General features: G+C 39.0%; 2 protein-coding genes across 2 annotated transcripts in view; one reads left to right on the top strand and one right to left on the bottom strand.

The window, feature by feature from the left end:
• REV3L (REV3 like, DNA directed polymerase zeta catalytic subunit) overlaps window positions 1-1,982 on the top strand; it is an 85,024-nt gene extending 83,042 nt beyond the window's left edge. Inside the window, 1 exon segment of the mRNA XM_072408770.1 lies at window positions 843-1,982. Coding sequence (XP_072264871.1) covers window positions 843-983 — 141 coding nt within the window. The 3' untranslated portion in view covers window positions 984-1,982.
• A 1,283-nt stretch (window positions 1,983-3,265) lies between these two features.
• On the bottom strand, window positions 3,266-16,748 carry MFSD4B (major facilitator superfamily domain containing 4B). The gene is made up of 4 exons (XM_072408769.1): window positions 16,320-16,748; window positions 8,009-8,177; window positions 6,707-6,823; window positions 3,266-5,909 (listed from the first exon to the last, which is right to left on the bottom strand). Exons 1-4 carry the CDS (start codon window positions 16,566-16,568, stop codon window positions 4,726-4,728), a joined length of 1,719 nt encoding a protein of 572 aa, XP_072264870.1. The 5' UTR covers window positions 16,569-16,748; the 3' UTR covers window positions 3,266-4,725.
• Between the last annotated feature and the right edge of the window lie 8,628 nt (window positions 16,749-25,376).

Genomic DNA, 25,376 nt, shown 5'->3' with positions numbered 1-25,376 from the left:
TCGGCAAACTCTGGCCTTTGGGCCAAATACGGCCTAGCCGCTAGTTTGTTCCGGCCTAACGGCCCCTAGGAACTGCCGGAGCCGCTGGAGCTCCAGAGCCGCCCCCTTTCAGTTGCTCCCCTATTTACAGCGGCCGGCATTGATACTTCCACCGCCACGGTAAATAGGGAAAGCTCCCTGAAGGTAAATCCCTCTCCTCCACAATGCATATGGATGACAGGGATTTCACTTCAGGGGTGTTCCCTGGTGGTGGGTGGGGCCATTAAGGCGGGTCTGGCTTAGTGTGCTCCCACCCAGCCCATAAATGGCCTAGTGGCCATAAAACTTTGCCAACCCGTGCTACAGGATAGGGGATTGTATAGCTGGGTCAGATGCTAACAGAGTCACAGCTTTTTCCTATTGTACAGCACTGCATATGTCAGCACTTTAAATAAAAGATAATATACTGGCCTGATCTATCCACTATATAAAGAAAATGTTTAAATAATAGAAGTAAAATACATATGCCCCAAAAATAGGCCTCAACTTACAGTAATAACATCAGACATAATTAAATAAATGATAACAACAATACCAGTTTTACATACATATAACCCGTCCCAGCACTTTTACTGGCTGTCTCTGCCATAGTAGGGGAGGAAGCCCTGATAAGTAATCAGATGAATGTTTGTGTGCTTATCTGGTACTGGAACTGTATGTATGTAAATGCTATTTTTGCCTCAATATAAAGTGCAATATATGAAAGCAATAATTTTGGGTTTAGATATCCTATATTGTATCTCCATCCTTTGTGAGATTATGTACATCTATATTGGTAACCATCTTTCTTATCCATGTTTCAGTTATGCAAGAATTGCACAGGCTGCTGGGATCAACAGATCCAGTGTGTGTCCCTCAACTGTCCAGTACTTTTCAAACTTTCCAGAGTGAGTCGGGAACTCTCTAAAGCTCCATATCTACGTCAGCTCCTCGACCAGTTTTAAATTGTGCCAGGGGTTTGCCGGTGCTATATTGCCTCTGTGTTTATCACACTACAGACTATTGTGCATGGTGCTGTTTTTGCATTGTTTCATGATTTTTATGTTTTGATTATTGACTATAATTCAAGGTAACACTTATCTCCATCCATGCTGGGGGTTAACCTATGTATTGCTATCTTTATACAATGTACAAAGTATTTTTTTCCTTTGTTTTAACTTTGTAACATACAGTTTTATACTTGAGGTGTTTGAAGTAGCTAGAGGAATCATTGTGTAAATGACTTTCTTACTACAGACTTTGGTTACTTCCAGGCGCACAGCTTTGGAAGGGGCACTAAAATCTGATCTGAAGAATACTCCCCACCCACAATACATCGGTATCAGACCTCGGTTCAATTCTGGAGCACCCATATGATTTCTAAGTTGAAGTGCAAAATATTTTGTAAATAGACCTTTTTTACTTTTGAAACAACTGAGTAAAATAATGTATAATGGGATTTTATACAGTCAAGCGGTGTATGTCCTCTATGTTTTGCTCCATTGTACAACATCTTTTGTTACTTTGATCAAAATGTGCAAATTGTATTTCCGTGTAGCATTTCTGACTCAGTTTCTTATAAAAAAAAAAAATCAAAAAGGAAAAAATATATAGCTGTCTTGCTTTAGCTGTTAATGGGGCATTGTGAGGAAATGTGCAAAAACATTTTTTTGTTATAAAACTGTGGGACTGTTGCAATACTTTAAATATAAGATTTATTCCATTTTACTTGTTTTGTATAGACATTTATATGGTTTCTACATATGCTTAAAATATTTTTTCTTTCCTTATGTACAGTTAAATCTTATTTGCCATCATCCTGAACACAGCATTGTATTTAGAATATTTGTATAACTGTGTAAAATGAAAAAAAGAAATTATGTGGTCAATGTATCGTTTTCTAAACTGGAAATTGTTTGAAAACTTTAAATGAAAACAATATTAAACATGAATAAAATATCGAATATTGTGACATTAGTTAGTGTACTGCACCAAAAATGTATGAATCATGAATGAATCAGCCTTTCTCTACCTTTTGAGCTTAGGGGGAACCCCTTTAAAATTGCTTTCATGTCTTAGGAGACGCCTAACAATATTCACAGCTTCTACTACCTTAGTATGGTGATCAGTGAGAAGAATGCCTCTTACACTGCCAGCCATTGGGAAGAATGTCACCCTAACAGATAGCCAAAAAGATTATTGGTGTCAGTTAAACTGACCTGAGAGGCAAATATTGCTCAAGGAGTCTATAGCAAACCCTGGAAGAATCCTGACAAACATTTGTGTAAGTAGAGGCGTTTTCATCATCACTAGTCTAGTTTTACATCACCATCATTTGAATATATTAAAACTAAAAAAAAAGGGTGAAAATAAGGCAATTTTCCTTTTCCATACAGCATACTTACCTGCCTGTTCCCAATCTTTTCTGAAATGTACACTTGGCTGCTGGGCTGCAAAGATAAATCCTGCACGCATCATTCTGGTCTGGCTAATCAAGATTACTGAAGATTGGGGAAAATGGTGGTGCCAGTGCTGGAGAAAGAAGATGTTGAGTGTACATTGTAAAATTGGGAGCAGACAGGTATTTATGCATTAAAATGCACCATAAACAGGTTTTAAAATCCTATTGATTTGAGCTGCCCACTTGGCAATACAGGTTATGCACATTGCGTGGTATTTCTTTAAATGTGGCATATGCTAGTAAAATATATTAGAAGTGCAGGCAATGCCGGTTTACAAACACATTTGAAAAGAACACCCGTGGGCACTTACCCTTACTAACCTTGCGCTTTACCTTAGGCCTCTGCAATTCCTTTATAATCAGAATTATAACGAGGACACCAAGTTATGAATTCTAAACTGCATTTGTTCCAATTACAATGCCAATATATGTAGACCAATCGGCAAAACAAAATCAATTACCCGATGGTCCACTCAATTTACCATTTGAACCATGCAGGATCGGAAAAAAAATGCTGAAATTGCATGACAGAACAATATGTTAAACACAAGCTTGTATGGATAATTTAAGGGATGATGGGAGTGTTAAAGTAATAGGTGTTTGCCCTGCAGTCAGTGGGCACCAGGTTGCTGCAGGGACCCAGTAGTGATAGTCCTCCTCTGTACACTGGGCACTGAATAGAAGTAAATATAGCAAAGAGGTTTAGCATGAAAGTCAGGCAAACACTAGCTCAGAAATAGAAGCCTGTCATTTATTGGGAGGTTTCTTTTTAAATAAATTGCCAACTTTTTAATTTTTTTTTTTGACTGCTGAAAGGTAAAAACAAGACTGGTGCAGTTTTTTTTAAATCCCGGCATTACTGATTCCCACAAGCATTGAATACTGCAGGAATGCCAAAAGTGAACACTTCCGTGTTCTCACAAAAATGAGAGATGTAAAGAAAGGTGAAAGGTTAATATTTCTAATCTGAAATATTTAACTACAATAGCTCTACATCAAACTTACACTAAGAAGTGTCACTTGTGTGTATGCAATATTCCAGTCTCAGTAAAACACTACGATGGCTTGAATTAAAACAAACAAAACAAAACCAAAAAAAATGTACTAATGAGCATAGACAAACTACTATTTCTAGTCTAAAAAATCCATGTCATCCTTCACCAGTCAGCTGTACACATTGACAAAACTCCAGAAACCTATATTAAGGCGCCCAGAGTAGAGACCGCTGGCAGCTCAGTGTTCAGCAATGTAGTGCTACACATACCCCAGCCCTTCTCATTCCTAAAAATCAGGCCGCCGTAGAGTTCTCCCTGCTCAGTGAAACAGAGAGAGTTCTGTGTCTTAGGGAGAACTGGTCATGTAGTCAAATAGACAGGTTAAATGACCAATCTCCACTCCGACTGACTTCTTTTTTGTTTTGTGTACATTTCTACTCATTTTAATGCACGTTACTGACTTCAGAGTCCCGAGGCTGACAGAGTGCAGAGTAACCTTTTTTTTTTTTTTTTTTTTAGGGTGTATAAGTGTGTACTAAACACTGCTACAACCATCATGATCTGAAAAGAGTGCTTACACCTTCTGCTAAATGAAAAGGTGTAAAGCAAATTATCTGACACTGATACAATATCTTCTATCTGCAGTTCTAATAGGATCTGTTTAGGCAGATCTTGGACAAAGTTGAGGTTTCTCAGATAAATCAGCGGTATTCAAATTAATGAGGAATATGGCAGCAAGACTATGCAACTTTAGATCCTATTCCTTTGGTGGTGGGGTTGTATGGAGTTTTGCCTTACTTCGTTTGTCTCTGGGACACTAGGACAAGAAATGGGGAAGTCATTTGAACAGAAAGGCACAAACATTAAAAAATAATTTTCAGTTTTACCTTTTCCCTTTTACAAAAAAAGTAAAATAATAAAGTCTGTTGATTTGTCTGTGTCCCCCATGGAAAACCCAATCGTTCTGACAGGTAACAAGGAAATCTACCTAATGAGGGCACATTCAGTCATAGTCTTGGCAGTGGCTAAAACTCCCCCACCCCACAAGCTCCAAATAGTTGGGAGACCAGGGACAGTTCACATAGAAAAAGTTTAAAGGCGGGCTGCAATAATAATTGCTTGAAACCAATGTGTGTGTTCTATCTGGAGTTCCTCTATCTTTCTATAACAAAACTATAGAATAGTTTTAGGCAACTTGCTTTCCTATCAGGGAAGTGTGCACAAATTCTATAACTGATTTGTCAAATGATTTTAATCATTTTTCTCTCTGTCCACATTTACCAGTTTTTGTAAAGGTGATCTGTTAACCACCTGATCTCCAAGTGTCCCATTATTGATGAATGTCTGGCTGTTGCTGTTGGAAGTGGAAGTCACCTCCAATGCATCCTCTGGAATCACAGTATTGGATTTCTTACTTTGCTCATCCATTTCAATGGCTTCAAAATCTGCATCATTCCATTGCTGAACATCCTCCTCCTCTTCTTCTTCCTCTATGCCAGAACTTGAAAGTAAAGCCCTTCGGTCTTCACTTTCAATTCCATCCCATCGTACCTTGTCCTGTGTAGAAGTGGCCAGTTTGTACATGACTGGAAACATGACAGCAGTCAGTGCAGAAGATCCCATAATGGTATACATAAGTACTGGAAGAGTAGGAAAGAGTCCCTGAAGGTATCCCACTGAGGCAGGAATAGCCATTTCTCCAAGGGCCGCTCCAATCACAAATAGAGAAGCTGACTTGCTTCCTATAGTTGTGTACTGCTGTGCCCAAGAGAATCCACTGGGAAAGGTGGTAGCCATTGATGCCCCATACAGTGCACTTCCAATCCAAAGCACAATGTGTTTTTTATAGAAAATCATTAAAAATAAAGAAGAAACAGTACAACCAATCACACTAAGAAGCAGCATGGTGCCAGGATAGAAACATGTTGCAAAGCAGATAGCCAAACCTCGAACTGCAGCAAACACACCCCAAAATATAGAGTTCAGCCCTGCAGCTTTATCATGGTCCATCTCTGCCATAGTGATTGAATAAGTAAATATATATGAACCATAGGCGACCTCTGCCCCAACATAGAAAAAGAAAAAAAGGAAAAGAAGAAAAATGAGAGCATTGTGATATTTGGCTGTCCTTACTTTCTCTTCTGAACCCTTAGTGGCTGAATGGTTGGTTTGACTTTTACAGTACAAGATGAATAAAAAAAATGAAACCAGCAGAATGTAGGTGGCAATAACAATATAGGAGAGCATTGATTTCTTGATTCCAAGAGGCATATCAATTGGTTCCTGGGATGTTTTATTGTAGAGGGGCAGGATTTCTGGGATCAATTTTGCCAAAATTGGAGACAAAAGAGCTCCTAGTGCAAAACTGAAGTGCAGTGCTTGGATATGGGGTCCAGATTCATCTCCCCATGTGTTCAGGATGACAACATTTCCACCTGAAATGAGAGAAGAAAAAGACCACATCAAAAATCAGTAAATTCAACATACTGAGCTACTTCACATATTCTTTTGCATCAGGCCAGAACCATGCCAAAGAAATCGCAGTATTGTATTGTAAATGCTTAAATAAAGTGAGTTTAATTTTCCATAAACTTTTGACTGATTTGCAGTGTGCCCCTGAACTTGATGGCAATTATGACTACATAAGAGGAGGTAGTTTTCTAAAAAAAAACCTTTTTACTCTTAACATTTGAAAGCCTCTAAATACAGTCAGTACATGGGCTTCGTACATCAAACCTGGGGCAGCTCCCAGCAGCAGTATCAGGGGTTTTGGATGTCTGCACAAGGGAGTCTTTAGGGGTAAATAACATGCATACCATATATTTTACCTTGAGGGAAGATTGCTGTTGAAATTAATAGACTGGTGACAGGGTCTCCTAACTGCTTTCCTACCAATTAATGTATGTTACCATTGTAGTGGGGCCTTTGCTTGTCTCGACCCGCTGTTAATCTCAAGAGCAAGCTGCCCCCAAACTGTTCCCCGGTTCAAGACTGCAACATACAAGTTATCTGGAAGTGGTTAGGAACAAATCTAATACAGATAAAAAAATCTTAAAAGGAAAAATGTCTTAAAATAAAATATCTCCTCTGCATTTATTACAAAAGCAACAACCTGAAACCACCTGGTATTTGCTATTTTGCTATGAAGGACGATTCTAATTAATACACTGAATAAACATCATATTGATAACACTTTCTTTATCTTTAGCAAATGATAGAGGAGAACAGTTACCAGTATCTAGGAATCCCATTGATAAGCCCACAATGGACATCACTCCAGTCAGAAAAATGGCCCTTTTACACCAAGGCAAAACTAAAAGGCCTGCAGAGGTCGCCAGCATGGATAACCCTAAAAATATAAAGAAAAAAAATGGGCTTTAACCATTAAAAAATGTTTACAAAAACCACAATGTAAACCTATTCGGCTATTGGCCTCAATGCTGTAACATTGTACTTTTGTACATTGTACCATTGCATATAATGTGATAATAAGGAATAAGTACAGCTTTTAATATACCTTGATTCACTCAATATATTTACCATTTTTTGTGAATATAAAAACCTATTTACAGTCTTCCAGTCCTTTAAATCCTGTACTAGATTTGAGAAGGTTTCTGCTGATCCAGATTTTCTTCTAAGTCTAACCAGGCATTCAGGTGCCATTTTTTTCACCAATGTCCCTTTGGTTATACATAGAACACCATAAATTCTTTGTATAGTCTCAAGGAAAGGGAGAGGAAAAAGACCCTAGGGTAAAGCTCTATTTTTTAGTGTGGGCCAGAAGTACGGTGGGAGCTAACATTTTGGCATTATAAAATTCAATATTTTAAAGTACAAAGAAGCGACTCAACCATGTATTGTACCTGAGAAGAGGTAACATTTGTTAACACATAACAAAGTACAAAAATCCCGTGCCTGAAGAAATGCGGGTTTAAGTCATCGGCAGACACACTAAGCAGTCTTCCTGTGCAGCTTTAAAGCTCAGGTTTTTACTTTGGGATCTATATATGAAAAGAATGCCCAGCAGATACATTTCTTGTTGTAACAATATTAAACCTGGATTTCTGGAATAAGTCAAAACTATCTTTGCAGAGAGATTATGTGAGCTGCCATCGCTGAGCTGGTTCAGAAATAAAATGCTTGCTAAATTGGTGTTCTGTTTCCATGACTCAGAATGTGTATGCAGTGCAAGTGTTCATTGAATTGTGGCAACCCATTATATAAGTTCCTTTAGATGGTAGCCTGGAGTCCAACAAACATTTTACTCCAATAGTGCTGTGCAGCGCAACTGGCTTTGAAAGCCAGTTGTTAAAGGTATCACCGGGGATCATCTTAGAAGTACAAAGTGGTAAACACAAATATATTTCAAAACATGTTACAATCAGAAGGCCTAGCAATTTACAAAAAAGTAACTTTATTAAACTTAAGTATTTAGAAACGTTTTCTATTGCTCAAATGTGATATTTGTGATAACAATCAGAGGCTGACACAAAAGATAACAACGCACACATAACGTAACACATTTTATACATACCCAACAGCAAATGTTGGTTCATACGTTCAAAGAGAACACCTCCCAAGACCGAGCCTCCAAGATATCCAAGGGAGCGTCCCACAAAAATATAGGAAATATTTCCTACAGTGCTTTCTACATTTGCGGCCAGATCAGGGAAAGTTGGTCCCAGGACGGAAATAGCCATTCCCTGGAATGAGAGATAAATATGGTATTGTCAATAGTGTGCAAGCAATCTATCTGTGCAGACAGTACTATTTGTCTTGCCTCTTTTATACCCATATACAGCCAGCCTAATGCTGCAATATCATTAGGGTAGATTTTAAATATTTAATAGTCTCTCATTACCATGTACATTATAGAGGTTTATTCTGAAGTTTAACTTCAAGTTTTCTATTGAATTGGGCTTGGTCCAGGGATTGGGCTCCATGATTCCTGGTATGCAATAAAGAGGCCCAAAACCATAGTATGAGAAATATCCCCATATTATGATTCTCGCTCCACTATGCTTCACAGTGTACTGTGGCTTAAATTCAGTGTTTGGAGGTCATCTGACAAACTGTGTGTGGCCCCTAGACCCAAAAAAAATCAATTTTGCTTTCATCAGTCCACAAAATGTCCCCCAAGGTCCGTCAATATGTTCTTTGGCAAAGTGTAACCTCTTCAGCAAGTCTTCTTTTCAACATTGGGAATTTGCAGGGGCTTCTTGCCAAAAGCTTGGCTTCACACAGGCGTCTTCTAAATATACCCATACTCCGCTGGAGGGGGACTTGAAATGGACACACACAGGCAGATAAAATGCTTACATAAAATTTGGTTAAATCTTTATGGACCATGTGGTTCTAATGACTCGGCGAAAACCAAGACCTCCAAATGCAGTGTGTGGTCCTGATTCCAACAATCCCTAACACCATGCTAATGCTGTTCACAGTGTGCAAGCAGTTTGCCAGCCAGCAGGTGGCTATGTATGGTTGGTACAAATATTTTAAAATCCATATGTACCTCCCAATGGCACTGTAAAAGCGGATAACTGTGAACTCTGTGTAACTAATATTTTAGGTTTAAAGAGATGCAAACATTCTCTTTGATCCCCAAGATGAGTGATAATGTGGTGCCCAAATGTCTACTGACTGAGAGAGAAAAAGAGAGATAAATGGATACCTACACATAACAATATACCACATGCCTGCAGTGTATGAGTACCATGTCTAGGAGTACAGATGAGCAGGGTGACTGTGCTGAGCTGAGTGCTCATTAGGGAGATGCACTGTGGACTCCTACTCAAGGCTCCCAAGGACCGATCTTTTGTAGCCCCAGTAATGACATCACAGGGGCTAAGATTTATTACACAGTGCAGGGTCAATAAAAATAAAATAAAAAAGTACCATAAAGGACACTACACAGTGGGGTACAGTAAGTTGCATACTAGAGTTCAGCATTAAATAGAGTGGACTTGCCATTAGCTGTGGAAAGACTATTCCATTTGCACATTCATGCAGTCTACATGCAAGCTGCAAATGATGTTAAAACTCTAAAGTGCAATTTAGACTTTCATAAGTTTGAAGCTTTATACATACACATTCTAGATTTTTATCACCCGACATGAATATTCATGATAAGCTGGGATAACAAACAAGATCTGTATAGCAGCCCCCGGCATTGACAGATGACTGAAGGACAAATTGATAACACTTCCTAAGGAGGAAGGGCACAACAGGGTCTTTCCATTTATTTCCCTTCCCCAACCTTTCATAGAACAAACGGGACTCAATCATTTCTACTGCCATTCGAGACAAATGACTAACCATAGTTTCTAGACACCTCTAGACAAGAATTTAGAATCTGTACAAGGCTTAAGAGTTTACTACACTGCTTTTATCCTGGGATCATTCATTCCCTTACTTATTCTTTCCATGATCTTTACAGTGTGCCCACTATTTCTGGAGAGAAACATGTATGCCTTATTTCCATGCACTTGAAAAAAAAAATCAAAACAGGAGAGTTGATGTAGTAGCTTTATAATAAATCATTGGTGCCTCACAAAGCGAGTATGTGTTAAAAACAAAAAAGCAGACACTATCTTCAGCAAAACTTTTAAAATAAATTAGTGGATCCAGTAGTATGAATTTGATGCAGAATTCACTGAAGGAAGCCTCTCTGCTGGATTGTTTTTTTTTAAGAATCTCCACAATTCTTCCAAAGCCCAACCTGTGCTCCTTTGGTACATGTGACAGGGTTCCAGAAGCAAGTAATCAGTGTTGTTCCCCTAGGTGCTTGGTGAGGCCAGTGACAGAAAAATTTTAAACTTAGGCTAGTAAAAGAGTTTGGTTTCTATTACCTTTTTTGTTTTGTTCTATTACCTTTCATGTTATAAAGGAATTTGCTGTGGGGAATTTTAAAACGTTAGAACACATTTTAGGAGGGTTTTAAGGACCACAAACATGGTAGTATTGGTATATGGTAATATGTTGGCGTTATATAAATATTGTTTATTATTATTATTAATAATATTGACAGGATGGTAATGTCAACCATCTCTAGCAGTCTCTATATCTTAGATTTCTCCTAGACACTTACAACTTTCCTTATGCTACAACCACTTCTGTAGCATCAGCATTTTCGTCACATCTACTGTAGTATGTCCACACTTTTCTATGAAATGACATACAGTGGATAATATGTGCAACGTTTTTGTGATGTCAGAGGTCTTACTATATTAAACAACTTAACCACCGCAGTTTTAATTTTATAACATTGATACACATAAATATATTGCAAACACTGAAAATAAACATTGTGTGCAATTTTTTTATAGTTCAGGAGAACTTATAAACGGCATCTCTAGTCTTTGCTAAAGGTTGTTCGAATGCAAAACATTTTGTCTGAAATGCAGGTACATCAGACATTACATGAAAAACAATGCCTTTTATTCCCATTATTTGTGTTAAAGTGCAACAATTCCTTCAACGCACTGCTACAGCACAGGTGGCTGTGTGTTGCACTTTACCATGGCAGTATACACGACAGCCACATCCGTTTGAACATAACCTTAGTCAATAGAGTAGAGACTATTTACTCTTACTCGAAGGTGTCGTCATGCAAGATGAAAAAGTATGTAAACATCAAGCATTCTAAATGTCATTCTTGAAAGACAAACAGTTGATCATGTATAATCAGCTCAAAATGAAGTACATCCTCTAACAATTATGAGGCTTTACATGTCAAGTCATAAAAAAGAATCATCTCACCTTAAAATTAGGTATTTATTTAATAAAGACCAAGTCAGAATACAAAAGCAGTGTGTAAAATAAGTGCACACATATGAGGTGTACCTAAGCGGGTAAGTAGTACCCAGGTACTCAGGGGTTTGTTAACACAATTCCAAGGAGGAAGTACAACAGCAATGATCTTAATGAAGCAATTGTAGCTGGCCATCAACCTGGGTAGTTATAAGGCCATTTCCAAACAATATGAAGTCCATCATTCTACAGTAAGAAAGTGTGAACATTCAAGACTTCCAGCCTTCTCAGGTCTAAAAAAAAAGGAAATTCACCCCAATGTCAGACTACAATGCTCACAGAATTTAAAAAAACTTAACGTAACCAATCTGAGGTCTTCTGTGCAACACAGAAAGCTTGGCCAAAACTGCGTAATGCAACAGGACACCAATCACAAGTATGTCAGCAACTCTAAAAAAGAAGGTTTAATAAAAGAATGGGATCAATTGTTGCAATGACATGTTGAAATTTTATGAATATTCTCCATTGTAAATTGTTTTTTAAAAAAACTAGAACAGTATTAAAAATGGTTTCTACACAATAATGAGTATTTTTAAATGTAAAAAGCGGTACATTTAAAAAATATTTAATATAACAGCAGTTGCCTGGCTGTCATCTGGTTCCTCTGCCCTCGCGTCCTAAACGCTCACACACTAGGGACGCAGATGCTGGTAGGCATCTGTGTAGCCTGGCGATGGGAAGCAGATGCCGGGCATCGCTGCAATGTGGAAACCAGGTAAGTTTTAAACTCCCTGGCAATTCCACCCCGAGTGTGGCTCGGGGTTACCGCTTTTAGCACTGAAAATTAACCCCAAGCCACCCGGGAGGTTAATGGCTAATGCTCTCCTTCAAAACTTTTCCTTTTGTTTTTTGTCGACAGTTTCTCAGCACAGCCCCCAGTCTTAGTCACCAATCATGCAAACATTCCACCATCTTGGGTGGCTTCTTTACATTTATCTACATTTCTGATTTCCTGATGGAACCGCTTGTCTTGCTCTTCACTGACTGTGCTCAAGTTCTCCAGGAAGTAGTCCAAATAGCAGTGGAGAAAATGCAGCTTGAGGCTCGATAAACAAACCACTTCTCTAATTTTGTCAACATATTTTCAATGATGACTTTAAAGGTTCAGGTTCATATGGTTACCAAGGAATTTGGTGATCACTTCCTTAAACTAGGCCAGTCTGCTTTTTCCTTCTCATTTATTTTTGTTTCAAACTGTGGATGTTCCTTCAGTTTTCAGATGTCAAGTCCAACAAATACGCCAACAACTTTGCTTCTGACAATGCTGGGAACTTTTTATATTTAGTACTGTATAGATATATATATCTCTATTCAGGTAATTTAATACACTCACCTTCTCAAACTCCATGATCCCAAGTTTGATGTGGAGAGGAGAGAGAAGTACTTTCTATGTTTTCAACTTTGACAACATCAAGCTCAAATTCTGATACTACTTTGAGGCATACTAAATGGCTAACAGGTATTGAGGCAAAATGCCATTGTAAAGAAGCACTGCCTTTAGGCTTCGTTTTGAGGAGTCAATGAACAAACTCCATTCATTCCCATTTTATTCTAAAGTTGAACATTTCTGTCAGCCCAAGAACATTGCTGAAGCAGTACACCAATTCACCATCTTGAGAAAAATATGAAACAAAATCTTCCTCTAGGTTCGTCTACCACGAGAATGAAATATATGTTGCCAGCAACATTTATTTTCCCTAAATCTTCAACCTAGCAACTCTGCTAACAAGATCTCAATCCCAGGTAGACCATTTAGTTCAGGCTATGATGAGTGAGTAAACAGTTGAGGCATATTGGTATCAGCACTGAACTCTTCACCAGAATTGCTGTCTTTCTGATCAGGAATGGAGACTTCCTCTAACGTACATCCTTCCTCTAACGTTCCTCTGGAAGCAGAGGTTAAGGACCAATAGCAAAGATTTGGGTGCAAAATTACTTTTTTTTTCCAACTTGTACACCTTGACGTTAAAAAGCAAATATAGTAGACATCACTAATTGTTTTGGGGCTTTTTTTTTTACCTTGGGACCACTTTCAAATATCTTCCACGCAAATACAGAAGACTTTATAGGGAGCCCCAGACTTGTCCTGATTACAAAGTTTCACAACTTGGTTGTGATGTTCCTCTGCATTTTTCACGAGATTTTGGTTATAAGAGTTCCAAATACTCTGTGTGAGTACAGTATGGACCATCAGGGAATATTCATAAAATGGCCAAGTTGAATATGGCAACTTGTGGGAAAAAATAATGGAGGTCATTTATGGATTCAGCATAAAAAAAAGTTTCCATTGCAGGCCTGTGTAATTCAACTCCCACGTTACGGACAGTCCCACAAATGAACAATCATTCCAAAGAAAACCTTTGTAGCAAACAAGACTAGAAAAAAGACATTGGATGGTAAAAAGTTCAACCAAGTCAACTTTGATACCTTAGGGAGTTAGTTCTTAATAAGAGTTGGCACACAAAACTAAAATTGAACTGTCTGTTCCAAGAGGGCTCAGTTTACTACTGCACAGGCAAGAAGTAAGCAGTGCAATAAACATAAAAAAATGTTGCCAGACCCAGTAAACACAGCCATTATGTTACATTACTGCTGTGATCATAATACTGTAATACCAAAACAGTGATGACTAAAAGAAAAAAATTGTAATATCCCATAAGTTACTTCCAGCACCCACCAAGGTTGTGTTTCCAAAGTCTCCTGCAACGTCCTTTTTTTTTGGCTCCCAAAGGAATCCTAAATATGAACCTGCAGCTGGCCTGACGCTGAGCGCTGCTACTACAATTTCCGGCATCACTCGCGTCTATGGACCAGCGGGCTCTCTGCCTATGCGTGGCCCCGCATTGGACTGTTTTATAGATGAAAGTAATGCCGGGAATTTTAGTAGCCGCGCTATTTCAATGAAGAGGGAGTTCCAACGGTCGGACACTCATAAGATTTATCTCGGCACTGGCCACATCTGGCATTTCCAGCACTCCCCCTGAGCTGTACTTTTCCTTGCTACTCCAAGGCATGGACATGAATGGTTGGATTTTCATAGAAGAATATTGTTATTATTACTGTTAGCCTGTGCGAAAAGGTTACCATTAAAATTTAACTCAGAAGGCTACAAATAAGTTTTTTTCTTAACATTTTAAAAAAAAATCTTATGCCTCTTTTTTTATTATAGGCTTGTTCCAGATAGAATGTGAAACAAAACCTTTGTTTCCATATGAAAAGGTTTTATATCTAATGAGAAGGAAAAACTTGAATTTTTTCAATAAATTTCAAGGTTGGCCCGCGACTTTGTCAAAGTTTTTAATTTTGGCCCACTGTGTATTTTTAGTTTTACATCCCTGTCTTAGATTATTGTACAGTTTTCTATAATGATTTGAACTTTGATAAAAACAACTCCCCACTCGACCTGGGGTGTTTGGGTAATACATACAATAGAACACGAGTCCAGTTTATAAAATAGGGAACAGACATTTCCTTGTGGGAATCTTCCAGGTCCATGTGTTTCAATGACAGTAATAGACACCAGGGAATGTTTAGGGAAATGTCAGGTTCCCTGTTTTATAACTAGAGCCCAGGGAGTCACATTGTGTACCCAAATAATTTTAGTTTAAAAAACAATCTTTAAATGTTGAACAGTATGAACTAGGGAAGATATTCAAATTATGTGTGTGACATTTTACATGTGCCAAGCTATGTATTTCTCTCTACACGGAACAAATCATTTTACACTGTTTGTTGAGATAAGGAGTGCAAAACAGCCACATAACCAGCCAGACCTGATACAAACAAGGCTCAATTTAAACTACGGCCAAGTAGCAGAAGGAAACACCAACCAAGAGCAGTACAGGGAGGATGGAAGTCATTCAATAAATAGCAATAGTTGACAGAGCACCAAATGCAGGTAAGGAGCCAATGATATTCTCCATGCATAGGTGTCCCCTTGAAAGTATGAAAGCCAACATAAAATCCAGGACTACACATTATAAAAAAAGCATCCTCAGACTACCTACAACAGGGGTCATCAAACTTTTTTGGCCACTAGGCCATTTCAGGTGGGCAGGAACACAACAGGCCGGACTCTCTCTTGAGTCCGGCCCTAATGGCTCCGCCCCTCACCAGGAACACCCCCTGAAGGGAAGATTGATAAGTGACAATCTTCTAGTAAAGGGGGAATCTAGTGATATTACGGTATTTATGTCATAGTATCCTAAGGAATGTATATTTTGCCTGAAAAGACTCTTGCACTTAATGTAATGTGACGGTGCCTTGGCACTTTTCCGCATACAACCTGATATCTGTTATTTGGCAAAGTGAGATTAAAGGCACTGCTGCTTTGTAGTTGGAATGATGCCAACCATCAGCCGAGTATTTATTAGTAGATCATATCAAAATCCTCTTCTACTCATGGGTGGGCCTTACTGCCCAATGGAGAGGTCAGGGACATCGGAAGACTTAGGCCAGGACTTGGCTATAAGCACCCATACCCACCCTAGTACAGGATTGTGTGCTGCATTACAAAAACATAGTCATATCCATTTGTATCTGCATTGTGATGTGTTGGGGGCCACTTCAAAATGAAGAAGCTGAATTGTTGCTGTGCCCATTAACACACAACAGACCTGTTGCACTTTGTTACACATCGTCCACCATAATCTAATATAGTATATTACTATATGTCCCCCTAAATGTGCAGGGAAGGGGGGATTATCTGTAGGGCTGGAGGTAGAGGGTCTATGAGTCGGGATGGGTACGGGTGTGTAGAACTTTACACTACAAACCATTTTTGAAACCCTAGTGGTATAAAAATAATAGAAAATAAAATCAAATGAAGCACTGAGAATTGTTTGGCAGTTTCTTCACTTTGTAGTATTTTTAGTAATTGTTATGGAGCCATAGAGCCAGAGACTGTATCATGATAGAAATGCAGTGTTTATAGCAGGCTCTGGTAGTGCCCGGCTGGCATGGGCTGTATATACAGAGAGAGCCCCATGGACTCCAACCCTGCTCCTCACATGACAGCCATGACTTCCTCTTACCAGCCCCAGGAAGGCAGCGCACATGACGGTGGTGACACAGCATCGCATCCCCCGGCACGGCTTCTCCCCGGGCACCAGGCGCACCTCGTCCCCGGCTCTTCCCCCCTCATCCTCCAGCTCCCCGGTGTTTGCCCTCAGCCTGGCCGGGCGCTTCTCAAATAAAGTGTCCTCTTCCTCCTCGTCTCCGGCCTCGTCGCCATCCGCCCTAGCAAAGCGCACTTGTTTTTTCTTCTTCCCGTTCCTCGTCATGTCCCCTGTAATAAAAGATGGGGCCCCGTACTATAGCCTCATGCCTAGCCCAGGATCAGGCCTCCCCTCTCCGGGAACAACCCGGATGTAGCAGCCGAGCAGTGACAGGCCGAGTGCACCTGAGTGGGAGGAGCGGGGGGAGGCGGCCCCTTCTTGTCCCTGTCACTTCACAGCTGCTGAACGGATCCGCTGCCTCATACACCTGGCTGGTGTGGTCTCCATACACACCTGTACCGGGCCACACACACACACCTGTACCGGGCCACACACACACACCTGTACCAGGCCTCTCACCCTCATCACACACACCTACACCTGTACCAGTATGGACCATCAGGGTACCGAACCTCTCATCCTCCTCACACACACCTACACCTGTACCAAACCTCTCACCATTCTCACACACACCTTCACCTGTACTGAACCTCTCACCCTCTCTCCCCTGTACCGAACCTCTCACCCTCCTCACACACACCTACATCCGTACCAAACCTCAACAATCTGTACCGGGCCACTCACCCTCCACAGGCCTATAGGCAGCATGGTACAAACATATAAATACACAACCACACTGTGTTGGAAATAATTTGCAGCCTTTTTTATTGTTTTTTAAATATAAATAAAAAAAACTTTAATCAGTTATTGAAATTGTGACAAGGTTTATTCAAATGTCCAACATGGGCCCAACCACCTCAACTCAGACTGAAAACAGTACCAACAGATTTATAATAGTTGTCCAGTGTTACTGAAAAGCATAATCAAATCTGTGCCAGGAGCTGGTGATTGTGCATGGCTCCCAGAATCTGGCATCTTGTCAGCTGCTCGCACTGACTGGGTAGCAGTGAGAGATCCCTTAATTCTCTATTGGGCTGCCATGGGTAAACGCTTGATGTAGTGTCACCCCAAAGCAGCAGTTCCCTGGCATTAGGAAGTGGTAATCACTCTGCAACTTCCTGTCTAAATATAGCCAAAGGCTGCCCTAAGGGATTGTAAATGGCACGCTGACTGGCTGCCTTTTTATAGGGTCACAAACCCCTTGCTTAAAACAGGCTTCCCTTTTCTATTGTGTCAGAGCTGCAGTGTATCTGACAAGGCAAACTCATTGAAAGTCAAAGTGGCACTAGACATAAATCACCTGATTCATACACACAAAATGTAGGTGTGTAAAATACTGCAAAAAAAAGGTAGTGAGCACGATAGCCTATGCGCAGGTAGTGGGGCCGACGCGTTTCACGCAAGCTGGGCTTCTTTAGGGGTTAATGCGCAGTTTGTAACAGGGAGTTACTTGTATACAAAGACTACTGAACAATAACAGTAGCACGCGTATTGGTTGGTACACTAGCCAATAGGAACATGCACACTGTACATAGCAACCATTTGTACACTGTACGTGAACATAGCAAATACCCTTCACATTCCAATTTTGTCCTGTGCTGTAAGACAAACATGTTATTTTACAAAGTGAAATTACACTTGACCCTCATTAGATCACCACTTTCTTATAAATGTGCTCCTAAATGACCAAAATTTTCTCCCACAAACATAACAAATATCCCCTCCCATTGTAATGTTTACCAGTCCTTGGATACATGGGCGCTCTGCAGAGTGTCATGTAAAACATCAGCGCTGTGAAGGAGGTCCTCAGATACCTCAGATCTGTATCTGGCAGGGGTATTGTAGAGCCGTAGGTAATGTGGCAATGTGCACCTGGCATTGGGGTTGGGTCATAAAGCACCTCCATCATGGCTTCACCCAGTATGGACTGACTCCCCCCCACCCCTCAAGTATACCACTGTGTGCACAGACTCTATTATCTTTGCTTGAACTCAGATTTTTTTAGAATGTATCTTAAAAGCTCCCCTACTAGGAATCCATTCTCACCAGTGACAGATGAAACCAACAGTGGGCCCCTGTGCAGAACTGACTCACAACCCCCCACCACCACCACAGAACTGACTGGGGCCCAATGTTGTCTGAGGAGGCACGCTTTGCACCTCCCCTGTTTCTCACCCCAGGCCCACAGGGCTGCTTGGGCAATTGTTAAGCCAATGCAAAGAGCTTAATAGTATTACCACAGAGTGTAAAACTTGTTTATCCAAGTTTAGTCATGACTGTTAGTCATAAATGTCAGGGACCATAAACACTTTTTGGGATAGGTGGTATTACCCCCATGTATGTATAGAAGGGATCATCTTGGTGAACCATAGTGGACTTTCACAATCAGCAATTTGATGGATTAGTATTTCCTGTTCTGCTGTCAAAGCTGTCACAGAGACCTGTGCTACACATAACTGCCTATAAAGTTGCAATAGGGAGGTCACCAGAAATGCGCCAAGGTGTCATAAAAGGTGGCGAGGTTTGAGAGGGTGTCATATGCAGCTTTGACAGATTTGTTACCGGTTTACCTAGTATCCAATTCCTATACTAACATGTAGTTTATTATAGGCAGTTTAAGAATGGATTCTGTGGAACTGTCTCGGGTTTAGAACACAATCCTAGTGTCCCAGAAGTCTGGGACACAGACTATTTACTACTGACCACCAATATTTATCCCTCTTCTACTGGGCACCAATGTACCCATGGACACCATTGCACTCCATCATGCCCAATTGGTTACTATTGCCCAACCCGACAGGCTTTATTGTCTTCCCTCCCATCCAAGTTTGATGATATTGCTCTACAACCCTCCCTGCGGGCCACTGTTGTTCTTTACCCACCACAACTGGGCACCATTGTTCTCCAACACTTGCTACTGGGTACTAATATTCTCCTCATATTGCACTGGGCACTATTCTTTCATGTTCATCATGGCATTCTTCTTAAAACAGACACTAATGCAGTCTTTTTTTTCCCACTTATGACCAACAATGGTAATTTACTCCTTTCACTAAAAAAGTAATTTTTCTTCCAGACTACTAACACTGATTAGTTACACATAGGTAGAAACCAAGGTGAAGATATCCTGTAGCTGGAGTTCCAGGGAAACTCAGTATGTGGTCCCACGTACCTATAACTGTCAATACCCTCATGTAGGAATAACAGATGGTTTAAAAATGGCACACAGAGTCAATATACCTTGTTTATTTTGAACTTAAATAGTTCAGGTAAGCATACCACATCTACAATAATTGCATAGTTATAGATGAATGTTAATAACACAGATAGCAACAGAAAACACTGTTTTTGTTTCAGTACATAAAAATAAAAGTTTCTTGGATGTATACAATTGTACACGTGAAGCGTTAAGGTGCTTAAAAAAGGTCACAATTATAAAGATAAGATTTTTTTCTGACTGCATTGGAGGTGTTCCCGAAATATCAGTGTTAAAGCTAAATTAATACAATAAATGAATAAAATAATGAAAACGGCAAAAGCTGACAAATTTACTGAAAGCCAGAGACTATATTACAAACTAATATTCACCAGGTTCCACATACAGAAACAGTAAAAGACAGCTATGAAATAAAACATGTTTTAGCTGTCGTATATTTGGTACAGTTAAAAAAAGCAAAATTATAAACAGCTCTAATAAAATTTTTAATAATTACACTGGGGAACAATTTTGAACAAATTTTTTGTTGACTTGAACTTTTTAGCTTATTTACACTAAAATAGGTATGCTGACTCTGAAAGTGCAGTTAGTTTTCTTCTATCACGTCAGGTTTTTTCTCTACCACTTATGTTGTTGCGATTACTGTAGTGTGGATTTGTATAGGCCATTCATTTACACGCAAGACAGTGTGGTCAGAGGTTGTACGCTGCTCTACATAGTGAATAAGCAAAATTTATTTTTCTACTTACACACCTATTTCCTTTCTTTCAGATCATGTCTGGCTCTGCTGTTTTTCGTCGTAAGTGCCTAAACAACCCGGATTCATTTTGTTATATCCATGGCAGTTTTACCATTCCCAGTCAAAGGGCCAACAGTAGCATATTTGTAGAACAAGCCTATTTGGCATATTTCAAAGTTAAACTTGGTGATCAAGATAAGTCTTGGGCCCCTCATAAAGTGTGCAAACAGTGTGTCGAGGGTTTATGGATGTGGACAAAGGGAACATGTGATAAGATGACATTTGGTATACCTATGGTTTGGCGAGAGCCAGGAGATCGTTTTAGTGACTGTTACTTGTGTATAGTGAAAACTTCAGGTTATAACAAGAAAAATAAATGTAACATAGAGTATCCTAGTTTACCATCGGCTATATGGCCAGTGGCTCATTCAGATGAAATCCCAGTGCCGGTTTTTGTTACACTACCCTCTCTTTAAGAACATGATTATGGTGAGGAACTAGGTGACAACAATGATGAAGAGTTTGAAATTGAAATCAGGACTCTGTTCATAAGGGATTTGATGAGCATGAGTTGAGTGATTTGACACGTGATTTGAGATTATCGAAGAAGGCTTCAGAAATCCTAGCATCAAGACTGTGTGAGAAAAACTTACTTGAAAAAGGAACGAAGGTATCGTACTTTCGAACCAGAGAAATTGCATTTCTGCAGTATTTTAGAACTGACAGTGGCTTTGTGTATTGCCATAACATTCATGGTTTAATGGAGGAATTGGAAATTCCAATCTATAACTCAACTGAATGGAGACTATTTATCGATAGCTCAAAGCGGAGCTTAAAGTGTGTCCTCCTTCACAATGGCAATATATTTGGGTCAGTCCCAATTGGCCATTCAGTTTCTATTTGTGAAGAATATGTAGACATAAAGAGAGTCATTGAGTTGTTGCAATATCACCAACACAATTTGGTCATCTGTGCTGACCTTAAAATGGGATGCTTCCTTCTTGGTCAGCAAAGCGGATACAAAAGTATCCCTGTTATCTGTGCATGTGGGACAGCAGAACTCATGGGAGGCATTGGGTGGAAAGAAATTGGCCTCCAAGATCTGCCCTAAAACCAGGTGATCCAAACATTCTACATGAGCCACTTGTTGATAGAAAGAATATTATATTCCCGCCTCTGCACATGAAACTAGGTCTGATGAAGCAGTTTGTTAAAGCTTTGCCAACTCAAGGAGACTGTTTCAAGTACCTCATTTTGGCATTTCCTGGCCTGTTTTTTTTTTAAAAATAAAAGCCGGTGTGTTTGATGGTCCACAGATTCGGCAGCTCATCAAAGATGAGCATTTCATCAGGACAATGTCAGAATTTGAAAAGAATGCTTGGTTATCATTCAAAGCCATTGTCAAGGACATTCTTAGAAACACACAAGCAAATAATTACACAGAAATAGTCCAAACCTCTTGGAGAGGTACAAATTGCTTGGTTGCAATGTAAGCATCAAGGTGCATTTTCTGCATAGCCATCTTTGTAAGAACGGAATCAGGGAGATACTTTTTTTCCTGTATTTATAGCCAAGCCTTTAAAAATCAATTTCTTTCTATCCTATTATCCTAAACTATATTTGTTTGGATTGTGGACCATTGTTTACATTGGCATGCTTCTCAAAATGTGCTTTTAATAAACAAATGATAGAATTTACCAAGTCTAGTGCATTTTCTATAGGGATTGGTTCTGCATATCAAACATTTTTACATGCTTTTAAAGTACATGTTATTGGCAAATAAAAAGGGGGAAGGGTGTAACTCAGTAAGATCAGCTCAAAATTTTTCTCATTGGTTAGTAAAGATGATAATAGGAATGCTGGATATTAGTAGCCTGCTAGAACCCTTCACAAATTTTTATTGTCTGTTTTCCTGCTGCAGATCTTTCTGTCTCCTTGAATTGCTTCATCATCCTTTCCTGACACAAGTTTTCAGCAGTGGCAGCCTTTGGCCTGCAACCAGCTGTGATTTGCCTTTCTCTAATGGCCAGAATTACATTGTTTGCTCTGTGGGATCACAGCTTTGAGTACTCATACATTATCACTATTAGTCTTTTAATCCTTCTTTGGATTACTTTCAGTAGGTCCTAACAACTGCATGCCAGGAAAACCCCACCTGCTATTTTTGAGAACATACTTCCATTGCAACATATGAATTATATTTAATGGGATGTCCACCTAGGATAATAAGTTATCAGCTGGTCAAAAGTTACTTTTTTTAAGACTACACTAAAACTATGACCTTGATTCTTCAGGCCTATTTAGGTTGCTCCATACATTTCTAGGCAGAATATAATATAAAGTATGTGTTACATAAAGCTAAACAAGAAATACCCTGAGTTTAGTTGGAATAGCATGTCTCCCTTTCAAGGCACTGCTGAATTTTAATGAGTTAGCAACTTATTACACCCAAAATGGTATAGTGGGCTTGTACCAAGATTATTGTAAATACAGCTGAAAGGTAAATATAGCAAAACCTGGAAAAGCCAGAAAAGGGCTGCATTTATAGAACTCAATCATCTTAAAGAATTTCTGTAGAAAGACAAAATGGCTGTATTGCTTTTTAGAAGGCTTTGTTTTCCTGATAATCTCATCCCACACTCACTTCCTGCACTATATCTACAGTCATGGGGGTCATCTTAGGACAAGACAACAAGCATCTCCATACACTCGGAAAAGTGAGTAGTGGGTTACAGAGGATAGCTTGACAGGAAGACACCATTGTTTAAAATATCAATTTTCAGAAAGTCACAAGGCAATTCTGGTAAGATCACTTTCTGTAATTGCTGAAAATGTTCCTAGCTTTAAAAATCAAACCTAATGCAGCCACTGAATCTAAAGATTTATATGCTGGAAAATATTACACCTTGTTTTTTTTTAGATATCTTTTAAGACAAATATTGTTGTGTTTATGAAAAACATGATTAATTAAACATGTTCAATGGACTATTCTACTATTTATCCAGGACTTTAAAATTTCTACTCAATCAATGTTAGAATATGATGTAATGACATTAGAGGACCAAAATAACATGAATCAATCAATACAAATTCTGTCCACAGAGATATGCCGAACCATGACAGCATAGTTACTATGCCATCCAGATTTTAGTAACTCAATTCTACTCAAACAAATGCTGAAAGTTATATTCCCGTCAACAAAAATGTACATATATGAAAGCAGTACATAAAAACTGAAACCTCCTAGATTGTCTACCATTCTCTCTAACATTTAAAAGAGGTAGCAGTTGCAACTGTATGTTTAAATCATATTTGAGTTTCATATCTAAAAATTAACTCCAGTACAGCAAACTGAAACCATCACAGGCAAAGGATAATGTTTACATGCTATACTTTCTGTCTGTGCTTACAGCTTGAGGAAACAATGGCCAAAACTAATGCAGACTAGTTTTGCAGGACTTTTCTTCCCCATTTCAGAACACTAAGCAAAGAGAACAGTGAGCAGCACAGTAGTGGCATAACAAAATCTGACTCCAAACTTCCTGAGACCAGAAATTAGAGACAGCACTCTGCAGCAGTACAGCTATGACATGGTAGACACAGTAGTGCCTGAAAACTCTCACACAAAAAATGTATATTGCTATTTTTCAGGATGCATTCCAGACAAACAGGTACATTTGTCAGACACAAAAATCTGAATATTCAGCCTTGACTCAATCTAAATGTCCAGTCTTTCAAAATGAATATTTATATTTGTCCCACTTATACTTGCTCAAACACCTAAACTTGTTCCAGAGGTTATAAACTACACCCTCAGAAGCTTGTAGGCAATGTGTGGTCAGACATTTGACAAGACAGCAACTTAACAGAATTTACATGTACTTTTTATGTTGTTGGATGACAAAGTAATAAAGCATTATTATTTCGTTAGTAATATTTTGTGTATTGGTAATATATTTTTATCTGTAACACCAAAAACAAGCAGACAAAGAAGAGTAATCTATTTACAACATAGGAACCATAGAATCCCTTTTTGGAAATAACAAATAAAATAAAATCAATATTAATGATTATATTCACCTTTTTATAGCGTCTCAAGTTATATAATAAATGATAAAATAAATATGTGTTGACGTTTCACCCCTCAACAATGTCTGCAAAAACGTAAGCTGGCCACCTTCTGCTCTGATATCATAGAAAGTGTAAAATAAGGTTGTATAGAAAGAGTGCATAGGCTCCAATGAATTTATAATAATTCTATGAAGTTGTAGGAAATAGTAATAGAAACATCAGGATTTATACTCATTAGATCCATGTAAAATTGTTAGGTTGGCCACACAGCAACTTATCCCTTTTTGCAATTTTTTTTTAGGTTTTATTGACATTTTTGTACCATTCAATCTAAACGTAGTTGATTGGGGAGTCTTAATATGTGTGGCAGCTTTACACTTATATGGTCAATTTACGCATGGACTAGAAACTGAATGTCTGTATAATACTGCTGATATTAGGTTAACTCTTAGTAGATAACTAACATGGCCAATCTATCATCCCAATGATTCTATATATTTTTTATGTTCAAGGGCTCATGATCAGAAGAACATCAGGTGCTATATATATCTGGCACAACATGGCCCAGAAAATACAGGGTGAAAGGCCTTGAAGTAATAACACATGGTAGTTTGATAAACATTCCAGCTTTGTGTGGTTGCTGAAAATATAAATTGCTTGATAGCTTCTTGTATCACACAAAGACTACATGAAAGATAAACTGATCATAATCCCCAGACATGACTATTACAACCCCTAACCATTGGGCATGATTTAATAAAGCTTCTTGAGACAAGAGAAAATAAATTATCATGGGAGAACTTGGGTCATCTAGCAAACTTTGGAGCTCTTAAAAATAATTTGGTGCTACTATAGTGTGATTCCTACCATCATTGTTTGTTCCTACCTCACATTCTATTTATAGCCTACTACTCCAGAAACTTCTTTGTTTACTTTAATAACCATT

The sequence above is a fragment of the Pyxicephalus adspersus genome, chromosome 4, assembly GCF_032062135.1.
Source record: "Pyxicephalus adspersus chromosome 4, UCB_Pads_2.0, whole genome shotgun sequence".
Lineage (NCBI taxonomy): Eukaryota > Metazoa > Chordata > Amphibia > Anura > Pyxicephalidae > Pyxicephalus > Pyxicephalus adspersus.
Note: the sequence above shows the minus strand (reverse complement) of the source record. Positions and strands in the feature narration are given on the sequence as shown.